The 17,520-nt window shown below is 49.3% G+C and overlaps 1 protein-coding gene across 6 annotated transcripts in view; it reads right to left on the bottom strand.

The window, feature by feature from the left end:
- Window positions 1-16,276, bottom strand: part of FAM118B (family with sequence similarity 118 member B) — a 31,034-nt gene extending 14,758 nt beyond the window's left edge. For 3 of the 6 annotated variants that reach the window (XR_003997164.1, XR_003997168.1, XM_030538056.1), the window contains exons 1-3: window positions 16,086-16,193; window positions 6,925-7,031; window positions 875-955 (exon numbers count right to left, since the gene is read on the bottom strand). Coding sequence is in view for 1 of the 6 variants with exons in the window: in XM_030538056.1 (XP_030393916.1) it covers window positions 875-948 (74 nt within the window). In the remaining 5 variants the exon portion in view is untranslated. The other 3 variants (XR_003997165.1, XR_003997166.1, XR_003997167.1) reach the window with 3 other exon arrangements.
- Window positions 16,277-17,520: the final 1,244 nt, after the last annotated feature.

The raw sequence follows: 17,520 nt of genomic DNA, 5'->3' as shown, positions 1-17,520 counted from the left end.
TCACTTCCTGCACCAGTAACTCCAGTTCCTCCATCTTGTTACCTAGGCTCCTCGCATTAGTGTACAGACCTTTTAATTTTCGGTGTTTGGCGTCAGTGATATTCTTTCCCCTGTCGCACAGAGACCTTCTACCACCAGCATCACCCATTACTCTGGTTTCTACTCCACTATTCCTCCTTGGATCAATTCTTGGGACCACAAGGGTATCCCCTCTCACTTTGTTTACTATGTGAAAGGGGTCACCAGTACAAAAGTTTGAGAACCACTGAGCTATATGATGGTGTCTCCTGAAGTCAGAGGTCAGGTCCCAACATCTGTGGTAACTTCCCCAGTCTCTTGCACCCAGTAGCATAGCCCCTGGGTCTCTCACAGGATCAACCCTTTAATACAGTACAAGAGCTATTGTTCCATATTTATAAAGCTTTACCTCCACAGTTAGATTCCCCCTCCCTGCCCCTAAGTCCTCTTTTATATAGAAAAGCAGCCTTGCACTCAATATTTGATAGCGCCTCATGAAGTCAGTATATTTATTTTTTATTTAAATGTTTTAAGAGATAATAGGTGGACTAACATATTTTGTATTAAATTCAGATTTTAAACAGGTTTCATGTAAAAAAGAATTTATATAAAATCTGATACTCTCCCCCTCCCAAAAAAAAGAAAAAGAAACAGATATTTATCCACACAGACAAGAAAACAGTGGTTATAATGGATTGTTGAAGACAGCAAACATTGTCAGATAAGCATTGGAAAGATCACCGAGTCTTAGTGCCAGATGTCACACCCCTTTCTAAAATGAATGCAGGGTCATGGAAAAAAGCTTTCATTTGCCTCTACTAATATTTCAATGTCAATGTAATACAAGTAAGTTTACCTGGGCTTTTTCACAGGTGGTATTCCATCGAATGTGTCGTCTTTATCCAAGTTCACACTCACTGTAGAAGCCATCCAGTTTCTGTAGCAGACAAATTTACAACAAACAAAATTAATAGATTTGGAGCAGTCTAAATAACTAACTTTGTAAAGGAAGAAGAAATATTTAGTCTTATCACTTTCTGGCTAAGGATTGCACTATTCTGGACTCTGCACTTCAGCTCCAACCTAGCTGCTCATCTTTACTGAGCCAAAAACATTATTTTTAATGAAGTTTTGCAAAGTATCCAGGAGACTATTCTAATGGCTACTGATCACAAATAGTTTCAAACTCCTCATTAGCTAGCATATCCTCTCAGAAGCTTAAAAGTAAAAATTCCTTACCAGCTCCCCACTAACATTTTTCACTCAGGTTCTAGAGCTGAAATTAACATGGTTGATTTGGTTTTAAAAAGCATTCATAATCGTTGTGCCACTGCATAACAACTCCTGAGGCCAGCCTGACACTGGAATCGCCTCTTCTCCCCTGCAGCTATGCAGCAGACCTCCCCTAAGATATTAGCATTGGCATCAAGGCAATACCTCAATTCTAGTCAAACACCTTCATTTTACCTTGCCCACTCATCTTGGTTTGTTGGCCTGTCTCTTTGGGCAATGTTGGCATCTCTCTGAGAACAAACTTGCTGCTCCAGGGCCAGCAGGAGTACGCATAAAAGATTTTGTTGACTTTCCAAAAGAGGCCATTGTGGATTGATTTTTCTTCTTCAGTGATGCATAAATGATCATAATTCATTATATATCTAGACTTCAGAAGACTTTTTCATGCTGACAATTTAAACGTCAAATTCTATACCTGAAACCCTTTGTCAATACCCCTTCAAATGAAATCCCTGGTCAGGAGAATTGCCAGTATATTTCTCCTATTACTAAGTCAGTCCCTCCGGAGCAAGACTGTTCCAAGGGGAAGAAAGGGTATATCTCAATCTCTATTGCCTACTCAGTCTAGGCCATCTCAAAAGGGCCAGCAAGATTCTAGTTTGTGCTAAATGTGATAGCCATTTTTGTGACATGGAAGTCCGCTCAGTAGCAACTAGCCTAAGACTATAATTTATTTTTACAGAGGCCCATTCAACCTGGGCCAGATCTGAACAAATGACCTACAGAGGAGTAGATCCCTGAGTCAAACAGCTTTAAAGGCAGATCAAACACTGCTGGCTAATTTCCACGCACCCCTGGTAATGCAGCTGTATGCAATACTGGGGTCTGTATCAACAGTGTCACTGGTTTCCAGAACTAGAACGATGCTCATTTATAGCTTACACTGACAGCACATTAAACGGTGATTAGGAAAAGCCTACCACAGGCTCCCATTGATACATGTACCTGACTTGCATCTGTGTCCAACAGGAACTACTAGGATGCAAAGAAGAGAGGACACATCATATTTTTAGAATTCCATTGGCAAAAAACCAGCCTTCAGCATGAACCAGCACATTATTTACGTTTACATCCAATGAACACCACACACACACTATGACACACCTGAAGGTGGTGTGAGCTAGCATGCTCTGCTCTGAAGAAATTCAGTAGGGTAGAGACTTTGGTGGTTGGTTTTAAGGTGCACTCTGGAGGGGAAGGACTCTTACTTGCCTGGCCATTATAATGGCAAAATTACACTGAATCAGAGAGTATGCGTCTTTTGGAAACCTCAGCCAGCCAGTTCCAGTTGATTTAATTTAAATGTTGCTGAAAGCTACAATCATTACATTCAGCCTGTATTGACAGACTTAAGTTTATTTCAGTGACACACTTAAATAGACCTGTTTTTTGCAATAGAATCTATCAGTGTTGTTGAAGGTTTAACATACACAAACATAAGTGCTGCTGTGCACATTAATATGATAAAGATCTGTTAACAGGGATAATGGCATTTTTAAGGAAATTAAAACATTCAGTGAAATCTATGGTAGCACCACATACAGGTGAGTCACTGTCATTCATCTCCATCTTCAGCTTCCACCCAGCACTGTAGGGAGGGAATCATGCTGCACAGGCACCAGCACCAGCCATCACATTTTCAGCTGCAGGGCAGAAAGTATCCCATGGGACAGGCGGTCCCCTAATCACCTCTGAAACAGATTACTGCATGGACATCTTACTGCACTGACTGGAGAACAAAGATGGAGAATCCAGGGGTTCAGCCCACAGAGCTGACACTGTGACCCAGGATGATTTGGGGGTGTGAGTGCAGAAGAGACTATATTTGCTATATGCAGCTCCCAAGCTTCTGGCAAGTAAGACTCAGATGTCAAGACCAGAAGGGACCCTCGCAATGATCCAGTCTGACCTCCTGTACATTGCAGGCCAAGTTACCAGTGTGGCCTGCAACGTGAGATCATCATGAGTACTGTTTACAGAACTCAAAATACACCCTGGATTTCGTCCCACTTGCTGATATATGTGCAGGCTGTGCCTCTTGTAGGCCTCAGATGGCCTTTACTAGTATCCTCTTTTTGGCAGGGGGTACTCACTTCTAGAAAGTTTTGACCTTCTGCATTGGATTACTTCTTTTCTGCAGTACACTGACCACAACACTTGTACATACCTGTGAGTGTACAAAATGAAAATAATTTCACCACATTCCTTCTGACTCAATATATTTTTGTGTAAGTTTTTATATTAGTTTCACCTCATCATATATCAGGCAATTGACATTCAAATATCAAAACTGTTCATGGAGTTTGGATGTAAGCATTTCCCTGTACTGTTTGCAAACTCAAGTTGTGCTTAGCCATGGGAGTCAACGTGAAACTGACTATAAACAAAAGTTAAACTGAATAGTTGTGTGTTTCACTCAGCCTGGAAAGTTAGGGAAGATAATTTTTTAAAGTGAATTTATGGTATGAAGGGCCTTTTAAAATAAATTCGGATTTTAACTTAACTGGACAATGTGTCTAAGTTATTGTCAGGAACTAGACCTTTCCATCACACTGAATCTCCGAAACAAGAGAAATTTTTCCTGAGGTCTGACTAGGAATGAGTGCTTACATTTAAAAGCATTAGCAGCAGTCAGGCTATTACTGGCAGGGATTACTGTTCTTAAGATCAAGGTTTTAATTCCAGAATCAAGAAATGTAAGTCTCCAGGTCATATGCCAGGGCAAAATGGCTGCTCTCCAGCGGGGATGGAACTGAGAGAAAATGAGCATCTTTTGAGCCAGGTTATTAGGCACTGGCATTATACAGCGCCTGGCGGCTGCAGAGGGGAGTCTTATGCTAGCTGGTATTGCTGTGAATCGAAGCACAATGAAGAACAAAAGTGAAGACAAAAATGGATAGTAGCAACATGCAGACAAAAAACAATTGTTCATTCTTCCTGAAACATCCCACTTTATGCTACAATAACTTTGGAGACTGCGTGAGCATCAAGCTCTTAAGATTTCTTGGCTCCAGAATCCTATTCTCCCATCATAAGACTATCCCTCTTCTATGGAGGGAGGGAAGACCAAAAGCATTTTTCGGATGATTTGAATAAGTCAAATTTTTTTTCCTCCACAATGGAGAATGTCAGTTCATATTTATCTTGTGATAACTAGCTCCTGTTGATCTTACTCCTGGAGTGAAAATCTGAGCTTTTTATCCTGACAGCTCTGTACAATGCTGAATGCAGGTTAGAAAAGGTTTTTAAGATAATGTGAAGTGAGTTACGCTTTGATTTGAAATGAGTATGCAGAGTCAAGAGATATAACACCCACTATGTGCAACCAAAGTGATTTTTAAAATGGATCATCCTTAAATCTATACAAATGTCATCAAAAGCTGTATAAAACCTACACGAACAATAAATCCATAACACTTAGACAAGACACAATCAGTGAGACCAAGTACAGGTCAGACAGCTGTGCAAAAGCATTCAGATGAGAAGAATGAGGGTACAACTACAGTAAAACCAAATGCTTCAACACAAACAAGACAGGCAGTCTCACACCTATTCTACAGATTAGACCCATTCTACTTATTAGGACATCGAGGCACAGAAAAATTATGTGGCTTGCTCAAGGTCACACAGGAAGTCTGTAGCAAAAGCACAACTGCTAACAGACAGACAGATTAGCACAATTGCTAATAGATATCAATGGATTCCCCAACTGAGGAAGTTAAAGCATATTTTAGTGGTGAAAAGCATGATCAATAGAAGTATCATCTTCAATATAAGGGCATAGATAGCTTCTATCATAGATCATATAAATATTGCAATACACTGCATAGTACGCCGCATCTTCCTGAATGGACATAGGAAGACTACAACCCAAAGTCTGTATCTAGGTGTTCTACTGGACCGTTTCTTGAAAGTCAAGGAACATCTTACCAAAGCCTTGCCAAAAATAAAGACAAGAAACAACCTGATCAGCAAAACAGCTGGATCGCCTAAAAAGCCAATGTGCAGACACAGAGGGTTTGTCTACCCTTACAGTGCTGCAGCTGCACCATGGCAGTGCTTAGCGAAGACACCAGGAGCTTCTCCCATTGACGAAGGGACTCCACGGCCCCAATAGGCGGAAGCTATGTTGATGGGAGAAGCTCTCCTGTCGACACAGTGCTGTCTACACCAGGAGTTAGGTCAGTGTAACTATGTCTCTCAGGGGTGTGGATTTTTCCCACCCCTAAATGACACAGTTATACCAACTTAAGTTGGTAGGCAGACCAAACCAGAGAAATATGGGTTTCTCTTGTGCTATTCTGTAGCAGAATATTGTTCCCCAGCATGGCTCAGCTCTTCTCACACTCGACTAGTAGACACTCAGGTAAACGAAACAACGCATATGGCAGGTACCGGGAACCTGACAAAATCTGGCCCGGCAGTCAGTTCTGTCCAACATTGCCCTTCTGACATGGGTGACAAGTTGCCTTGCAGAATCTGCTCCTTATAGTGCAAGACGTGCGATACCTACCCCTCTAAAGATGTGTTTAATCCATGGAGACACCATTCTAGCTCAAGGCAAGCCCTTTTGGACAAGTCCCCTAAGGAACCTTGACATCACCTCGAGGAGGCAGAATACGTGGCAAAAACAAACCTCCATAGCCAAAACCTAAGGCTATGAGTTGGTCACGGATTCCATGATTTTGTGTGACCTTCAGCTCCAGGTAGTCAGACCTGTCAGCTGCTCCCACCCCCTGGTCAGTGGGGGGTCAGGCTGTCAGCTTCCCCCCTGTTATTGTTAGTAAGCATCACAGACAGATCACGACCTCCATGAATTTTTGTTTACTGCCCAAGACCTGTCCATGACTTTTACTAAAAATAACCATGACAAATATCTTAACCGTACCAATGCCTATCTCTGACAGATCCAACAGTCCAGCTCCCTGGTTCTGACCTTTCCCCAACATCTTTGAGTAAAGCTCAATTGCTTCACATGTGCAGTGATTACGTGTACTGCTAGTGACTAAGTGAGGCCTCTCTCCCCCCTTTGCAGCTGTGGCCAGTCAGCAGATGCAGGCCATACTCATGGGTAAGTGCTGCCTGATTCCCTCATGGACTTGCACAGTGCTCTCCCCTCAGCTACTGAATGGTTAGACACTTAGTCTATGCAGATGTAATACACACAAATTCACAGCTGTGAAAAATGTGTCTCAGACTGAAATCAGACTGCCTCCATGAAATCTAGCTATTGATTATTCCTTGACAAAAAAATAATTGATTACCCATGATCTAGGGCCTCATCCTGCGTTTTTTGCATGCTCCAAATTCTCACTGACTTCATGCGAGTTTGGAGTAGCATGTCCCCAGCAGTTTTAGGAGTTAGCTGTACATATATGTTGTCTTTAACAAGAGAAAGTAATTCAAGTAAGGAGGTCCCTAAGATATGGAGTTATATACAGACATCAGAGCAGATGCTGAATCAGCATGATTTAGGATATAATGTCACTTAAGAGCTGTGTCTTTTTCTACCTCATTTTGAATTTCTGCAAAGAATGAACTGCAACATTACCAGACTGCCCATGCAATGAGTACTATCAAATATAATAGATTATCCCTTCACTGTTATCTTACCTTTATGTTTTGTTCTGCTGCCCTCTCACCATCCCTTTGATTAGATTGTATCACTACAGATCCAAGGAAAAGTTAAGTTTCAGAGTAGCACCTGTGTTAGTCCGTATCTGCAAAAAGAACAGGAGTACTTGTGGCACCTTAAAGACTAACAAATTTATTTCAGCATAAGCTTTTGTGGGCTACAGCTCATTTCTTCGGAAAAAGAAAAAAGAAAAGTTAAGAAGATTCCAAACACGTAAGAGTTTCTTGCCAGTTCTACACAACATGCTCTCATTCCCACGTTATGACACAGAGAGGAGATCAATGGTCAGATGTTTCTTAGATACAGGAGCAAGTAATGAGATGTACCTTAAAGAACCCTTGACTGCACTTACAAAACAGTCACTGATGACAGACCAATTTATCTCTGAAGTATTATACTTCTCAAAACAAAGATCTGTGTGTCAGGAGGCACAATAGCACACAACAAACAAGAGCTCTGTATGAAGAAGATAGACATTATCATTGTCTAATCCTATAGATGTTAGACACCTGATCTTTTAACTCTAATCAGTTCACTGAAGAATGTCACACACCCCTAAAACATGAGTTGGTATGTTTGATAAATTCTTGTTACCTAACTAATAAGTTTATTTTCCCCTTATGGAAGCAATTCTAGGGTGTTTGCTTGACAATCTTGCAGCAGGAAGACACAGAATCAAAGATAACTGTGCTTTTCTGGCAATGTTGTGCAATACTGTCTGCTCCCCACATTTTGCAAAAAGTAGCCACCAGGGCGGATTTGATTTCAATCACATTTATTTTAATCATGATTTAAATCACTAGTCAGGAAGACTTGATTTAATTGTGGTTTTCTACATAAAAGTGCACTCTTGTTGGTTGTTTTAACCTTAATACACATTCTTCACAACTCAGAGATAGATGTAGGTTTCATTTTTAGAAGGTACACACTATACATTTTTAACCAGTTTTATTTTGAAAACTTTTCAGATTAGTTTTGCAGCAATATCAGAAAATGAATGATTGTTTGGTTATTTCATTTACCAAATGTAACTGAAGCAGATTTATGAAGTCATTGGGAGGTGAACTATCATTAATATTTGCAGGATTTTCTTGCCATGCTGTATTAGGAGGAGAGCACCACCAGACAGTTAAATTGTTTTATTTAACTAAAACAACAACATAATGTATTCTGGATTCTTTCTCTTCAACATATAATATTTTAACAAAAAGCGTATGTCCCTCGCTTCTCACATTTATCTCCAGACTTCTCCTTGTCCAGATGTATTCTGCCCCCAACAATCTTCTATTCATTGAACTTTTTGAAACTTTGCACTTTGAGAGGGTTAAGGGATTGACTCTGTGTACACAAATTTGCAGAGGGACAATAGGGTTGAGGTCTGTTATTTCTCACCTCTATATATTTTAAAATATTGTTGCTGTTAACAAGCATGTTACCTCCGGGGAGACATATCCACAGTCTGATAACTGCAAAACTAAGCATCTCTGATGATATCTTCTAGGCTGAGAATTGAGTCCCATTGTGTAGACAGAAAGATTAACCTAAAATAATCTATACAGAAGCTTGTGGAAACCCATAAAATTGGGTCCCTAATCCATGAACTATTGGAACTCATTTACAAAACTTTTCTTAAACATTACATGAATATATTGTCTCATACTTTAGAATTAGAATTTATAATCCCTATTCCATGATGAGATAATTTTAATTAAGATACATTATAGCTCAAAGCTATCTTTAGATAGGTTTTTTCCCCCCAAAATCCAATTAAAAAAACAATTTTTTTTATTTGTATTCTTTTTAAATCATTGATTTTTATCCACCCTGGAAGCCACACAAATCACCTCAGTAACTTTTGGTCTAACCAGTTCTTGAATCTCAGCAGTGATTGTGTTCTAAATAATCCCCCTTGGAGCTTAGAATTCTTTCCTAATATCTAGCCCAAACTTTCCTCCCTTAACTTCAGATCATTCCTCCTACCAATTTCTGAGAATTAAGCACTGCCTTCCTTCAACACATCGTTATCTACCAAGGTCACCCCTGGGATTATGTCCCCCGCACAAGGTCATCTCTTTTACTAGATAAATTCAGCTCCCATGGTCTCTCTTCAAGTGACCTATCCTCTAATTCTCAAGTTATTTTTGTTTTTCTTTAGATTTCCTACATCCTACCTAAATGTTGAGACAATACTCTATGCAATAGTCCTGGAGCAGCTGGTTGGACAAGACTTGCAGGGAGGCAGTTACAGGACACTAATTTGGCATCGTCATCCTGCTACACACATCAGAATTCAATAGTATTGCTTTTTTCATACTCCCATCCCTCTATATGCTCCTGTCTGGTTACCTATTTATCTGTAACCTCAGCAACTAAGTCTGTACTTGAGTTTCCACCTATACTCCTTGCTTCTCCCAATATGTTCCCAACAATGAGAGGCTGCTTCTCCAGAATTATAACTGATTACATGCTAGATAAACCATCATTCTTGATCTGAAAACAGGAGATTTACTTATTTGATTAAACTTCATATGGGAAGCCTGTTAGCTAGTTTGGGACCTCCCTGGTGAAGTTAACTCTTTATAGATTTTGCCAGCTTGTTAAGGCTCTAGCAAAACTATTGAAGAGGAGTGAGCTGTCATGAGGAAGTGCTAAACGAAATAAATAGCAAGGAATTTGTTTAGATAGTTCACCCATTGCAAAGCTGAACCAGACTGTCTGGTTTGATCTTGGATCAACCTAAGAACTTTGTCTGAAAGTTACACATTTTATTCACATATTGAACAATTAAAATGACTGTTAAATACTAATTTAAAATGACTGGTTTATGATCGTAACGGCTGTGGGACCACGACGTTAATGTCACTTTAATAAAAGCTCAGAAATTTCAGTTGCAAAACAACTATTTTCAAGTACTCCTCTCTGGCTGACCATCCTATGTTGTGCTACTTGGGATGTGAAAGTTTCAAGAGTTAAGCTTGGCCAAGGGCAGGCACTACACAGGCAGCAAGCTCAGTCCTTAAGAGAAGGAACAGCATCATTCATTTAGGGAAACACCTGAGTCAATCAAAAAAAGCAAGATAGGTGAGGGGACAGAAGATACAGAGTAAGAGAAATCAGTAAATAGGCATGGAGGCTTTCAGGGCTGGGACTGCACACAGTAAAAAAAAAGTTGACACCAATCAGCTTTAAAGGGTTTGCTGGGAAATCCCTCAAAAAAAATAGGAGTATGCAACCCCAAAAGAGGATTTTAAGTTTATAGAATGAGTATTTTTAGCAAAGGAGTAAGACAGAAGCAAGATTGCATCAGAAGGCACAGTACAGAACAAGGGCTGCAGGGCCTACAGAGACAGAACAAGGAAGCTAGTGGCATAACAACCAGGCGTTGCCAACATTTTAAAGTGAGTTCTTTATGTGTGAGATCAAAGGGTGAGGACAGGTTCCAAACACTACCAAAACCCATGAGAGGGTGAACTCATTAGATTCAGGTTAAAAAACCAGAACAAGTCAGATTTCAAATTTTCTAAGAACACTGAAAACCTAACAACTGAAACTTAACTTGTATTACACTAATCCATCGAATTCTCTTTGGAGCAGTGGGTATGGAAGATCTCCACTTTCTTGACAGAAGACAATAAGGGGCTTACAGAGCAATCCATCTTACCAAAAGAAGGTCTATCAGTAAGCAATTGGCGATTACCTTTACCTCAAGACCAGAACATTATTTTGGTCAAGGAGAATGGGAAGGACACTGGGGGGGGTATCCTCTGAATAAGTAACAGAAATACCTTAATATGCAAGGGAGTCAAAAAGGGGTAGAGCCCATGGTCTAGTGGTAGAGAACTGGGCTGGGATCCAAGTTCAAGATGTCAGCTGGATTCTGCATAAGAGGCAAACAAGGGGCTGGGAACAGTAGAGAGTGATGAAAGTGGGAGCTTTCTATTGTACATAAAATTATTATAGGAGTCTCGGTTGAGCAATTTGATTTGGTATTGTTACCTACTGGATGCAGGGGAGTGAAAACACTTCTCCTGGAACAGAGGAGTGACATGAGATGTTTGGGTCCCATAGCTGATTGGGGTGAGATGAAGGCATCATCAAGAACTGTCTGGAATCAACATATTGACAGAAGACCCAGAAAAAACCATGGAAACCCCAATGACTGAACATTAACACTTAACAATAGAAGGCCCAGACAGGCTGAACATGTGAACTCAGTATTTGGCAGCAGAAGGACAATGGACTGGAAATGTCAGGAACCTGCAATAAGAAATGTTCACAGACACACACAGCAGCTCTCATTCAGGGTTCCCACACACAGAGCAGTCTCTTGGGACTCAGACACAAAAGGAACAGGGAGAGCAGAGATGAATTCTACAGAAGGATGGCTTGGCCGAGCCCCAGCTTTTGCCAGTGCAAACTCTGCCTTAGGTTAGCATATAGAAGCAAAAGTTAAGTACTTCTAGATGCTGCATTGCAACTGACTCAAAACCTAATCTCGTTTGGAAAAGGTGCTTGATATCACTGCAAATACTAATGTGTCCTGATATCTGAAAGTGAAAAGTCTCTGAACAGAAGTCTCTCTCAGTCAGATTCACTGTGCAGCACTAGCGCTCATGGTGACAAACAGAAGTCTTGGAGCCTGAAAACCCAGTCTGCGAGGCATTAAAGCCGCACGGCCTATCCGTGCCAAAAACTGTGATCCATAAGGGTCTGGCACACTAATGGGTAACTCCCAGCATACTGTTTAAAGGCCAGGGTATAGCCCAGACCCTGTCAATCTGTGACACAGCAAACTATCTTAAGCAATGTTTCCACTCTTCATAAACTAGAAATAGCATTTATTGGTCCTTTCTTGGTCAGTGAGAGGGAGTTATCAAAACATTAACCTGGCCACATCTATAATAGGAAAACAGTCCTTGAATAGAGCTAGCACATTAAAGCTATGCCCCACCAATTTACAGTAAGATTTTAAGAAGGATTAGCCAACATGCTTAAAAAACCCACCTTCTTGCTAGTAAAGAAAAGGTCTTTAGGGGGAGGCCTGGTCAACACAACAAAGTTTTGCTGGCATGTAAGTGTCAGTGACAATGGGGGCTGCATTTTAATGGTAGGCGAGCAATTGCCCTACAGCATTGCCAGTTGTCACCCCCAACTCCAGAGGGGGCTGCATTTCAGTGCTAGGAGAGCAGCACTGGCCAGACCGCACCATCAGTCTGGGTACCAGCAGCCCCGCCCCAGAGGGGACTGCATTTCAGTGCTAGGTGAGCACTAGCCAGACAGCACCGCCACCCCGGGGACCAGCCGCCCTGCCCCAGAGGGGGCTGCATTTCAGTGCTAGGTGAGCAGCACTGGGCACAGAGCACCGCCGCCCCGGGGACCAGCCGCCCCGCCCCAGAGGGGGCTGCATTTCAGTGCTAGGAGAGCAGCACTGGGCACACAGCACTGCCGGTCCAGGGACCAGCCACCCTGCCCCAGAGGGGGCTGCATTTCAGAGCTAGGTGACCAGCACCGGGCACACAGCACCGCCGCCCCGGGGACCAGCCGCCCCGCCCCAGAGGGGGCTGCATTTCAGTGCTAGGTGAGCAGCGCCGGGCACACAGCACCGCCGCCCGAGGACCGGCCGCCCTGCCCCAGAGGGGGCTGCATTTCAGTGCTAGGAGAGCAGCACTGGGCACACAGCACTGCCGCCCCGGGGACCAGCCGCCCCGCCCCGCCCCAGAGGGGGCTGCATTTCATTGCTGGGTGAGCAGCGCCGGGCACACAGCACTGCCGCCCGGGGACCGGCCGCCCCGCCCCACCCCAGAGAGGGCTGCATTTCAGTGCTGGGTGAGCAGCGCCGGGCACACAGCACCGCCGCCCGGGGACCAGCCGCCCCGCCCCAGAGGGGGCTGCATTTCAGTGCTGGGTGAGCAGCGCCGGGCACACAGCACCGCCGCCCGGGGACCAGCTGCCCCGCCCCAGAGGGGGCTGCATTTCAGTGCTAGGTGAGCAGCGCCGGGCACACAGCACCACCGCCCGGGGACCAGCCGCCCCGCCCCAGAGGGGGCTGCATTTCAGTGCTAGGTGAGCAGCGCCGGGCACACAGCACCGCCGCCCAGGGACCAGCCGCCCCGCCCCGCCCCAGAGGGGGCTGCATTTCAGTGCTGGGTGAGCAGCACTGGGCACACAGCACCGCCGCCCGGGGACCAGCCGCCCCGCCCCAGAAGGGGCTGCATTTCAGTGCTAGGTGAGCAGCGCCGGGCACACAGCACCACCGCCCGGGGACCAGCCACCCCGCCCCAGAGGGGGCTGCATTTCAGTGCTGGGTGAGCAGCACTGGGCACACAGCACCGCCGCCCGGGGACCAGCCGCCCCGCCCCACCCCAGAGGGGGCTGCATTTCAGTGCTGGGTGAGCAGCACCGGGCACACAGCACCGCCTCCCGGGGACCAGCCGCCCCGCCCCGCCCCAGAGGGGGCTGCATTTCAGTGCTAGGAGAGCAGCGCCGGGCACACAGCACCGCCGCCCCAGGGACCAGCCGCCCCGCCCCAGAGGGGGCTGCATTTCAGTGCTAGGAGAGCAGCGCCGGGCACACAGCACCGCCGCCCCAGGGACCAGCCGCCCCGCCCCAGAGGGGGCTGCATTTCAGTGCTGGGTGAGCAGCGCCGGGCACACAGCACCGCCTCCCGGGGACCGGCCGCCCCGCCCCAGAGGGGGCTGCATTTCAGTGCTAGGTGAGCAGCACCGGGCACACAGCACCGCCGCCCCGGGGACCGGCCGCCCCGCCCCAGAGGGGGCTGCATTTCAGTGCTGGGTGAGCAGCACCGGGCACACAGCACCGCCGCCCGGGGACCAGCCGCCCCGCCCCAGAGGGGGCTGCATTTCAGTGCTGGGTGAGCAGCACCGGGCACACAGCACCGCCGCCCCGGGGACCAGCCGCCCCGCCCCGCCCCAGAGGGGGCTGCATTTCAGTGCTGGGTGAGCAGCGCCGGGCACACAGCACCGCCGCCCGAGGACCAGCCGCCCCGCCCCAGAGGGGGCTGCATTTCAGTGCTGGGTGAGCAGCACCGGGCACACAGCACCGCCGCCCGGGGACCAGCCGCCCCGCCCCGCCCCAGAGGGGGCTGCATTTCAGTGCTGGGTGAGCAGCGCCGGGCACACAGCACCGCCGCCCGGGGACCGGCCGCCCCGCCCCAGAGGGGGCTGCATTTCAGTGCTGGGTGAGCAGCGCCGGGCACACAGCACCGCCGCCCGGGGACCGGCCGCCCCGCCCCAGAGGGGGCTGCATTTCAGTGCTGGGTGAGCAGCACCGGGCACACAGCACCGCCGCCCGGGGACCAGCCGCCCCGCCCCAGAGGGGGCTGCATTTCAGTGCTGGGTGAGCAGCACCGGGCACACAGCACCGCCGCCCGGGGACCAGCCGCCCCGCCCCGCCCCAGAGGGGGCTGCATTTCAGTGCTGGGTGAGCAGCGCCGGGCACACAGCACCGCCGCCCCGGGGACCAGCCGCCCCGCCCCGCCCCAGAGGGGGCTGCATTTCAGTGCTGGGTGAGCAGCGCCGGGCACACAGCACCGCCGCCCGAGGACCAGCCGCCCCGCCCCAGAGGGGGCTGCATTTCAGTGCTGGGTGAGCAGCACCGGGCACACAGCACCGCCGCCCAGGGACCGGCCGCCCCGCCCCAGAGGGGGCTGCATTTCAGTGCTGGGTGAGCAGCGCCTGGCACACAGCACCGCCTCCCGGGGACCGGCTGCCCCGCCCCAGAGGGGGCTGCATTTCAGTGCTAGGAGAGCAGTGCCGGGCACAAAGCACCGCCGCCCGGGGACCAGCCGCCCCGCCCCGCCCCAGAGGGGGCTGCATTTCAGTGCTGGGTGAGCAGCACCGGGCACACAGCACCGCCGCCCGGGGACCGGCCGCCCCGCCCCAGAGGGGGCTGCATTTCAGTGCTGGGTGAGCAGCGCCGGGCACACAGCACCACCGCCCGGGGACCAGCCGCCCCGCCCCAGAGGGGGCTGCATTTCAGTGCTGGGTGAGCAGCACCGGGCACACAGCACCGCCGCCCGGGGACCAGCCGCCCCGCCCCGCCCCAGAGGGGGCTGCATTTCAGTGCTGGGTGAGCAGCGCCGGGCACACAGCACCGCCGCCCCGGGGACCAGCCGCCCCGCCCCGCCCCAGAGGGGGCTGCATTTCAGTGCTGGGTGAGCAGCGCCGGGCACACAGCACCGCCGCCCGAGGACCAGCCGCCCCGCCCCAGAGGGGGCTGCATTTCAGTGCTGGGTGAGCAGCACCGGGCACACAGCACCGCCGCCCGGGGACCGGCCGCCCCGCCCCAGAGGGGGCTGCATTTCAGTGCTGGGTGAGCAGCGCCTGGCACACAGCACCGCCTCCCGGGGACCGGCCGCCCCGCCCCAGAGGGGGCTGCATTTCAGTGCTAGGAGAGCAGTGCCGGGCACAAAGCACCGCCGCCCGGGGACCAGCCGCCCCGCCCCGCCCCAGAGGGGGCTGCATTTCAGTGCTGGGTGAGCAGCACCGGGCACACAGCACCGCCGCCCGGGGACCGGCCGCCCCGCCCCAGAGGGGGCTGCATTTCAGTGCTGGGTGAGCAGCGCCGGGCACACAGCACCACCGCCCGGGGACCAGCCGCCCCGCCCCAGAGGGGGCTGCATTTCAGTGCTAGGTGAGCAGCGCCGGGCACACAGCACCGCCGCCCGGGGACCAGCCGCCCCGCCCCAGAGGGGGCTGCATTTCAGTGCTGGGTGAGCAGCGCCGGGCACACAGCACCGCCGCCCGGGGACCAGCCGCCCCGCCCCAGAGGGGGCTGCATTTCAGTGCTGGGTGAGCAGCACCGGGCACACAGCACCGCCGCCCGGGGACCAGCCGCCCCGCCCCGCCCCAGAGGGGGCTGCATTTCAGTGCTGGGTGAGCAGCGCCGGGCACACAGCACCGCCGCCCGGGGACCAGCCGCCCCGCCCCGCCCCAGAGGGGACTGCGTTTCAGTGCTGGGTGAGCAGCGCCGGGCACACAGCACCGCCGCCCGGGGACCGGCCGCCCCGCCCCAGAGCGGAGCTATCCCAGGCGCACTCCCCTCAGAGGGCTGCAGGAGCCGAGCCGGCCGCAGCACAGCGGGGCCCGACTACTCCGGCCGGGCTCCGCCGCCAGCTCACCTGCCTGTAGCGCCCCGGCCGCTGTTACTGGCCCACGGGCTCCCTCCGCCACCAGCCGCCGCCGGCCCACGCCTTCCTCCGCGCAAGCGCATTACACCCTCCTCGCGTGCCTCACCGCTGAGGCGTCTGACAGACGCGACTCCTCCCTGTGCGCAGACTCGTCCCGCCCTCTGCTCTGCGATCTGCGCAGGCGCACGCCCAGCTCCTGCCTCGCTCTCGTGCCAACGAGGAAGGGAGAGAAAGGCAGGGGAAAAGCCTCAGGGGTGTTTCCCTTCGGCTCCTCCCCGCGCTTTCCATTGGTCTATTAGCGGCAAGGGGGCGGGTCGCAGAGCTCCAGAACTGCCTGGGCGGGGCAGCGTGCCTCGGCTCCTCCCTCAAGAGCATACCCGCGTAGGTTGGTGAGGGGAAATACCGCGAGATCTCCGGCTCGGCACTAACCAGCTGTCCTCGCGCCCTCTGTCTTATCGCGATGTTTCATGGGCTATATAAAGGGAACTGTGGGTGGCTTGTGCGTTGTTAGTCAATCATCTTTCTGTGTTAGGATACTGGGTCAGGGGGCTGATGTCTCTGCTTGTTTCCTAGGGCTCAGGAGGAACCTGGCTGCTGCTGCTTCAGGGCTTGGGCCCTTGCCTGGCTGGGGTCCCCCTAGGGCTAACTGGGGGACCCAGGCACTCTCCAGTCATCCTCCCCATGGGCAGTCCCTGCCTGTCGCCTTGGGTGTGAAAACAGATAACTCAGGCCTAGTTCCTAGCTGAGCTGGACTAGTCCTGGTGCCACCCCACAGAAACCTGGGCAAGGCTCGCCAGCATCCTGCTGGCCAGGCTATGGAGGGATGAGAAACCAGGGAAACTTAGCACAGCCCTCTCACTAACGTACCTATAGGGGGTTGGATGGAAATCCTATGCAAGCTTTAAGACCCAAAGGGTTGCTGCAAAAACCATGCAAAATGCGGGAGTGTGACAGTAAGAGCCCTAGGAAAGCAGTGTGTGTGGCCGTTGCGTTCTGAAGTCTGTGACTGATTAAATGGGTGAAAAAGTAATATAAACAATACCTTGCAAACAGCATTTGCTTAGGCTGTGGTAATTGCTGAACCTACTGGGCTAGCAGTATTGTCTTCTACAGTACTGAAATAAAGGAGTTCTAGCAATGTTGCTTATGCTACCCTTTGTTTTAGGAGTGTGTTAAGGATTTGTAGTTCTTAAATAAAAAAAAATTAAACATCTCAGTCCTTATAAAGTGATTATGCTTTCTGTTTAAATATCTCCCACTTCAGTATGTGGGCCAAGTGCTTACACTAAGTAACTATATGCAGCCTTGTCCTTGCAAACAGCAAAATGAACAATAAAATCATTTTAAAACAAATGCTATGAATGACATTTGTTGAATATGTAAAAATGTAGTCTTACTCATCATACTAGAACTAAAATGTCTTCCT

This window comes from Gopherus evgoodei, chromosome 19 (assembly GCF_007399415.2).
Source record: "Gopherus evgoodei ecotype Sinaloan lineage chromosome 19, rGopEvg1_v1.p, whole genome shotgun sequence".
NCBI lineage: Eukaryota > Metazoa > Chordata > Testudines > Testudinidae > Gopherus > Gopherus evgoodei.
This window is presented reverse-complemented; position numbering and strand designations above follow the sequence as displayed.